This window comes from Anas platyrhynchos, chromosome 21 (genome assembly GCF_047663525.1).
Source record: "Anas platyrhynchos isolate ZD024472 breed Pekin duck chromosome 21, IASCAAS_PekinDuck_T2T, whole genome shotgun sequence".
Classification (NCBI taxonomy): domain Eukaryota; kingdom Metazoa; phylum Chordata; class Aves; order Anseriformes; family Anatidae; genus Anas; species Anas platyrhynchos.
This window is the reverse complement of record NC_092607.1, coordinates 4441641-4449497: the sequence shown is the minus strand read 5'-3', so window position 1 is coordinate 4449497 and position 7857 is coordinate 4441641. Positions and strand designations below refer to the sequence as shown.

At 43.6% G+C, this 7857-nt stretch overlaps 1 protein-coding gene across 1 annotated transcript; it reads left to right on the top strand.

The window, feature by feature from the left end:
* Positions 1 to 13: 13 nt before the first annotated feature.
* On the top strand, positions 14 to 6568 carry OSER1 (oxidative stress responsive serine rich 1). The gene is made up of 4 exons (XM_038166415.2): positions 14 to 147; positions 2961 to 3077; positions 4920 to 5033; positions 5755 to 6568. The coding sequence occupies exons 2-4, from the start codon at positions 3001 to 3003 to the stop codon at positions 6443 to 6445; spliced, it is 882 nt and encodes a 293-aa protein (XP_038022343.1). The 5' UTR covers positions 14 to 147; positions 2961 to 3000; the 3' UTR covers positions 6446 to 6568.
* The last annotated feature ends 1289 nt before the right edge of the window (positions 6569 to 7857 follow it).

Below are 7857 nucleotides of genomic sequence, written 5' to 3'. Positions count from 1 at the left end.
TATTTTTTTTATTTTTTTTATTTAAACTCCCTCCCCCCTCCCCTCCCTTTCCCTTCCTGACCCGGGTTCGCGTCCCGCCGCCGCCGCCTCCTCCCGGGCCGGGCCCCGCCGCAGCGCTGCCGGGCGGGGCTGGGGACAGGCGGGCAGGTACGGGGCTGGGGGGGCCGGGGATGGAGCTGGGGAGGGGACGGGGGGGGTTGGAGGGTAAATAGGGGGGAGGGGGAGGAATAGCAGGGCTGTGGGGGCAGCAGGAGGGCTGGGGGCAGCCCCGCGCTGTGTCCCGCGGCAGCCGGGAGCCGCTGGCGGTGGCTCGTTGCTGAGTGAGGGCCCGCAGGGAGCCGGGCGCTGAAGGAGGCTCCGTGGGGCGAGGGGCAGCCTCCTGACGGGCGGTGTGAAGCGCTGCCCTGCTGAGAGGAGCGCGGCGCCTGTGCTGGCCGCTTCCCCCGCTGGTTGCTCCCCCCTGAGGCACGGAGCTGCCCGCGGTGCGGCCCGGACGGGCAGCGCCACCAGCTCCCAGCCCCGGCTCAATGGGGCTGGCCCGGAGCAGGAGTTCCCGCCCCGCGTCCCCACAAGCAGCTGAGCTTCTGAGGGGCGGGAGGCTCCTTTTCTGTACCCAGACTTCTTCTTTTCCATGCTACAGAAAGCGCAGAGTGCTTCCTGCTGTTCAGACAGAACTTCTCCTTTTCCAGGCTGTGCCCTTAGCGTCTGGCCCTGTCCCCAGGCACCGCCGAAAAGAGCCTGGCTCTGACTTCTTTGTGCCCTTCCCTCGGGCATATTTAGACACTAAGATCCCCCCGAGCCTTCTCCGTGCTGAACAGCCCGAGTTCCCCACCTTTTATCACAGGAGAGATGCCCCAGTCCCTTACTCATCCTTTTGACCCTGCTCTTCCCAGTAGCTCCACATCTCTTTGGTACTGGGGAGCCCAGAACTGGACCCAGCAATCCAGGCACAGCCTTACTGGTGCTGAGCAGAGGGGAAGAATCACTTCCCCTGACCTGCTGGCAATGTTTTGCCTGAAGGAGCCCAGCATACCGTGAGCATTCTTTGCAAGCAGGGCACATTGCTGGTTTGTGTTCCCCATAGCATCCCCCAGGACCCCAGGGCCTTTTCTGCTGGCTGCTTTCCAGCTGGGTGGCCCCCAGCATGTGCTGGTGGTGCCTGGGGTTGCTCCCCAGGGCCAGGCTTTGCAATGCCCCTCATTCAGCCCATTTCTCCAGCCTGTCAAGGTCTGTCTGGGTGGCAGCACTATACCCTCAGTGCATCCACATCTCCTGCCCGTGCTGTATCATCAGCAAACTTGCTGGGGCTACTCTTTGTGCTGTCATCCAGATCTTTGATGAAGGTGTTAGGCAAAAGTGGCCCCACTATTGACTGCTGGGGTACACCGCTCGTTACTGGCTTCCAGCTTGACTTTGTGCCACTGTTCCCCATCCTCTGTGCTGAACTGTGCAGCTCATCCGGCCTGTGCTTCATCAGCTTCTCTGTCAGGATCTTGTGGGGATCTTGTTGGAATCTTGTGTTTGAATACCTTACTGAAGTCAAAGTAAACATCCACTGTTCTCCCCTTGTCTGCCAAGCCAGTCGTGTCATCATAGAAGGTTATCAAGTTGGTCAAGCGTGACTTCCCCTTGTAAATTTTTGAAAAAAAAAAAAAACACACTGATGATCTGCTCACAACCCACGCAACCAGGCTACCACCAAATGGCCCCCTTTTTCCAGAAGCACTCAAGTCAATCCATTGAACTTCTATCCTGTTAAAAAGCAGTTTTGCAGAGACCTCAGTAGCAAAATACCTCTGTTTAAGGGCTTTGATGTGTGGTAATGGAGACTACACAGGTGAAAAGTATGTTCTTTTCAAAACGTATAAAGTGAAGCAGGTTAACTGCCCAGGCAAACTTCAACAAATGCTGAGCTTGTGGTGTAGAAATGAGACTTCTTTTTTTTTTTTTTTTGAGACTTCTTTTTTTCTGAAATTGGGATAGTCTTGATTGTCAAGATGTGTAGAAAATTTCTTTTGGGTGGGTGGTATAAGCAAAGTTGAGGATTCTGGTTGTTCAGATTCTTTCACAGTCTTGACCAGTTTTTGTTGTGAGTTTACTGCTTCTGGTTTATTTAATCAAAAAAAAAAAAAAAGCAAACTTGTAAAATTGAGGAGTATGGCATGCAAAAATAATCACTTCTGAGTCCTGCTTCACTTTTTCTTTCTAATAGTCCAGTGTGTGTGAGCAAAAACAGATGCAGTTTAACTCACTTTGACTATTTTGGTATACTGCGAATGTAATTAACTTTTTTATTCAACCTGCTTAAATTTGAACAACTTATATTTAATTTTAATGTGTTTTAAAAGCAGTGTGTTCTTTGTCCTTTGGTCCTCCATGGTAGCAGTAGCTAGTCGATCATAGAGCACATCAGGAGGATGTGAGTCTGATGTGACTCACTGCAGTGTTTCATCCAATTGTAATGTAAGAGGAGAATTTCAACCAAACACCTGGGATCTAGAAATAAGAAAAAAATGTTTAGCTTAACACTTTATCTTGGCTTAAGAAAGGTCTGTTTGTTTTTGTTTTTAATATATATGTAACATCAACTCCTGTAGTTGTATAAAGTTGGTTGTTTCTAATGTTTTTTCTTCTCACCTTTCACCTTTTCTGGAGTTATCGTGGTAGCAGCTCTCAGACAAATGGAAGAGTCTGTCTAAACTTTATGCAAGATGCTCTTGACACCAGATTTTACTTTAAATTGCTAACTCAGCAATGCAGTTGTATGAGAGACTGTTGCATAGTTGGGTATCATAGAGTTTGTTCTGAATCAACTTTCAGAAACATTCTGTTAGAATGACCTCAGCTTTGTGCAGTTTGCTGTTTGGAGCTTACTTTCATGTATTATGATGCTGCTGGGCAACTAATGTTTTTAATGAGGTATTGGTTCTTAGTTTGGTATGTCTCTTTTCTGCTTTTAGCAGTATATGGTGACTCTGTCAGCATCCAACCGTCCCAATAATGAAAACAGAAGCTAAGGATGGAGAAGAGGAAAGCCTGCAGACAGCGTTCAAAAAGCTAAGAGTTGACGCAGCTGGGTAAGTAACAACACAGGGAGGTACAGAGTTAACATATTACAAATGGACTGGAAGGGAACACCCTCTGTGCTCAATCTGAAGGAAGGAGGTAATTCCAAAAGGTTAGGCACTGACAGCCTTCATTCAAGTTAAATGGAAATAAATTCACTAGCTGTAGACTGCACTTCTCAAGGAATTGTGATTTGTTCAATCACTATTAGGTCCCAACAGGCTTGAAACATACCTAATAATAAGGAGCAACTGACAGCACATTTTAAATGAATTTTGGCATGAATCTGGCTGCCAGAGGTCATATCCATAGCACTGGAGCTGTACTCGAAGTTAGCTTACTACTATGGCTTTAAAGGCCTGTCATGAGAATAAACTCCAGTCTTTTCCCAGGAGAGAAATATTCTTTCCATATCAGTAAAGGAGGGCACTATCTGCAATGCATGATTCCCACTCAAACTATTTTCATTGATGTTACTCACAAATTTTCTGTTTATAACCAAAACGCTAAATGGGAAGGAATGCTTTTTGTGTAGTCTTGTTTCATGGGAGATCTCAGATGTGGCACTTAACCCTGACTGTCCCAGAAAGAAGAACACGAGCAGAGTGTGTCTTCTGTGAGAGACAATCATTTTTTATCTAAAATGAACAGATGGCTTCTATATAATGCTTTTTTTTTCTGCTGACAAATGGGTGTGATTACATATTTATTAATATATATATTAATATTATATATTATATTAATACTGTATATTAATAGAGTACTGAATTTCAGTAAGCTATTGGCAGTGATGCAGTTATGCTGGTGATGGAAACAAAAGTGTAAGTAAGGCAGTATGCAAGTATCAAGTTGGTAATTGGAATTACTTTAGAAGCTAAATGGCAAGTAGAGGGCCTTCTAAAATTATCTTTCATTTAAGTAATTAAGCTCATTAGGAATCTATCACCACCCAAGTGCCTCTCGATACTTCGGTATCCTCAGTCCCCCCCCAAGTCAGGCATACTTTAGTTATGGTAGTTTTTACTGTCGACCTTCAATTTACTACTGCGTTGATGTTTGTTAAATGGAAAATAGCAGGTGCTTGACTGATAGGATAGTCTCTTAAATGTCAGTTAATGCCATCCTACAACGGCGTGCAAAGACTTATTTTCACTTTTCAGGGGATCAGCCCTGCTTAAAAAAACAATTTAAGAAAAAGAATTTGGAAAATAATTTCCTTGTCAATGCCAGCTTAATATATAAAAGCACAACATGGCAAAATGATTCCGGGTATTCTTATAGCTCATTGAAAATGGTGGTTTGGAATGGTTTTATAGCACCAGGAAAACTAGTAAATTTTTTTTAAATGATCCCTAGCTTGAATAGAAGTTGAAAATCTGTCACGATTCTGTTGCTGAAGTGATAGAACTTGCAGTAGTATGAAAAGCTTTAGTTTACATCATCCTAGACAAAGACATGAGTGTTCTTCAGATAAACAAAGTCTATTTATGTCCAAAGAACATTTATTTTTAGGAAAGAATAGCTTATTTGTCTATGGAAAAAGAGGCACATTTCTTCAGCAGTGTTTTTCCCCCCCCTCTGATATTTAGCTATTTTGTGTGCTTCATCACCGAGGTGTGGAGTTTGGAGTTGCAGTCTGTTTGGTTTGCTGTATGACGCCACCTTCAGCGAAAGCTTGTTATACAAACTTTTGGCATAGGAATGCGTCAGACTTGGGTCATCTTTGTGGGCAGGTTTTTTAAGACATCATAAATGATTTGGAGTAGTCTTCTGGAAAAGAAGTTTCATAAGCTTTTTCATATTTATAGTATGAACCAATCTAGGCTGTTATGTTTTCATTCTCTTTTTCACAGATCTACTGCTTCTCTTCCTGTTGGTGAGGGGACAAGTCCAAGAGCAGTAGTTAGAACAGCAGCAGATGAAAACAAGCCTAAGAATGTGTGTACTTCTAAGGAAACCTGGCATGGGTAAGAGAATCTAAGGATTGTCAGACTACTTCAAATGTGATTGCATTGGAAGTGAAATTTAAATAGGCAAGTTTTCCAGTAACTGGGCCCCTAAAGAAGGGACCCACATTTATTTCATTAAAAACACTATTTAAAAATATTCCGCACTACCTTTTTCATGTCATATGTGACTACTGTTCTTATGCACAATTATATGAAGTGCAAGGAAATGCTGCTCAGCTTTGGGTACATAAACATTATAGATGTTTCTTAATATAAATATGAAGTGCTGTTTTTCAGGCAATCTCTTGCAGTAACCATTCAACATTGCAGGTGTCGGTATGCCTTGGGAACTAGATTAAAGAATTTGTTTCTTGAATGTCTATGCAGAACTTGACACATCTACTGAAACAAAACTATTCTCTTGCCTTGAGTCATTGGTTTTGTGCTGTCATCTTGTGCTTTGTCCTTCTCTTGGAGGTTATTTGTCTCCCATGCTTTACTCATTATGAAATCCTTAAGACAAGCACTTCAGGTTTTATTTCCAGGTGTTTCTTTCATATTTTATAGTGGTGCTTGACTAAAACAATGTCAAATTCTAAGACAGTGGAATACCATGAGCCAAATACTCTGATGTTAAAGCTCTTGCATGCCACACTAGGCATCTTGCCTGATGTTGCCTATAATCCAACTAGTCTTTTAGTGAAACTTCACCCACTTTTTTTTTATCTTTCCATGGTAGGCCTGTGAAGAAGCCTTCAAGAGGAGTTGTGAGAACCCAGCGTCGCAGGCGTTCCAAATCCCCAATTCTTCATCCTCCAAAGTTTGTCCATTGCAGCACAAAATCACATTCCACGTGCAGCCAAGTAGTGCACAAGAGCCAGATTGATGCCCCAGATGACGGCACAGGGTTTGGGATGCCAATCCCAAAGGAAACTTGTGCACATGAACGATGCTGTATTGCTCCAGATGTTGGCCAGAAGGGAGATGTTGATTGTTCGGGAACTTCTGTTTTGCAGTCTACATCAGAGAACAAACAGGAAAACTCTCCCACCGCCATGTCTCTAGAATCCAAAGCAGGCCCAGAGACTACGCAGCTCTCTGACTTTCAATCTGTGTCCAAGCTGAACAAGAATAAGCCATGTGCCTGTGCAGATAAAGCCTGTCAGTGTAAACGATGGCAAGATATGGAAGTGTACAAATTCTCTGGCTTGCAGAACGCTTTCCCATTGGCACCTGATAGAATAACAGTTGCTGAGGATCACTCTCAACCTTTGCCATCAAGAACTCCATCAAGTTCTCCACGCTCTTGCTCTGAGCAAGCCAGGGTCTTTGTGGATGATGTGACTATTGAAGATCTTTCGGGATACATGGAGTATTACTTGTATATTCCAAAGAAAATGTCTCACATGGCAGAAATGATGTACACCTGACAACGAGGAGCACTAGAAACAAGCGTGTGGGTGGTTTTAATGTGACCTCAGTCACATTCCTGTGAGATGCGATCCAATCATTGCTCACTGTGCTTGCAATAAAAAACCTTTCTTTGCATCCTAGGTAAAGTTCATTATTGCAGATGTACAAACACTTCAGCTTAAGCATTATAGTTTATACTTGGAATAGCTATTGAAGTAAACAGTGAGCGTGTTTAAAGAGTATCTGCCTATACTTGAGAGATCTACTGTGGGAAATTCTACCTCGTTTTCAAAATCCTCCTGTTTCAGTTTGTTGGAAGGGAAGAGTATCTAGTTCTCCTGGTAGTTAGAGCTCTTATGAGAGAAACTTGGTGTAACTCAGCTTCTTTGAATCGACTTTGGCCTCAGTTTGTAATGCTTAGGCTTGCATTTTTGGACAATTGTGCCTCTGATTTTATTTCATAAAGCATGATCATTTCCCATCCTCTGCTTGGTACAAATCCTACTCCAGGCAAATTCAGGAAAGAGAATCTGCTTTTCCTGGGTGGAGACATTGTTATTCCTTTGTGCCTGAAGAGAGGCTTTATTATGGTCACCTAAACAGTCACCCTCTTTCACCTGTCTTTGTTCAGTTAGGTGAAAGTAGGTTAACAGAGGAAAGATTTGCTTGCTAGAAGCAGAAAGCAGAAAGGAGATGTGGACTATCAAGGGAAGGCCTTATTCAAGAGGTTATTCTGATTTCTGTAGTGTTTTCTAGCGGAAAACGTGAAGCAAGTGTAACTCCTCAGTGAATGTCCCAAAGGCCTTAGAGGCTTGTCTTCAGGAGCAGAAATACCCTGCTTTCTTATGGACAATTGCTTCTCAAGGTAACAGAAGTAAAAATAAGATGGAGCCTGTTCAGTGTATTTTTAGGAAGGCCAAAACAGCATTTTCTAGCTTCAGAATAAAATACTTCTCAAATAAGTATTACTGTTCCCAAATGTTTGCCAGTAGCAGCCACATCACCATTGCATGTAACATGGTAGGTGCCATGGTGATGTGAAGACCTTTTTTCAATATATGTTGTTTTAACATTTCTTTGATAATCACCACAGACCTGTACTTGCTGGGTTTAGGATTAAAATGCCAGGTGCTCGATACCACTTTATAGAAAGTGGAATGAAATTCAGGAGGTAGTGTGAAAAATAAAGAGGTGAACTGGTGCAGACTGGGATGGGAAGCGAGTGCTGCAGGGCCACTAGAGGTCACCCCATCCCGAGTCGGGGCTGGCTGGGTGCGGCTGACTCCTTGCCTCGCCAGCCTTCAAAGCAGAGCGATAATTTTTTTTGCCAAAAAGAAGAAATCAGAGGAGCTCTGGGTGGTGCCTGATTACACACCAGGTTTTAGTGTTTCCTAAAGTTTGATTGCATGGCTGATTCAGTGCTCAGCGC

Bases quoted from the DNA above. Each gene is read 5' to 3' on its own strand.
- OSER1 (XM_038166415.2), top strand. From the start codon at position 3,001: ATGAAAACAGAAGCTAAGGATGGAGAAGAGGAAAGCCTGCAGACAGCG. The intron at 3,078-4,919 runs GTAAGTAACAAC...TCTTTTTCACAG, and splicing joins CTAAGAGTTGACGCAGCTGG to ATCTACTGCTTCTCTTCCTG. The intron at 5,034-5,754 runs GTAAGAGAATCT...TTTCCATGGTAG, and splicing joins TCTAAGGAAACCTGGCATGG to GCCTGTGAAGAAGCCTTCAA.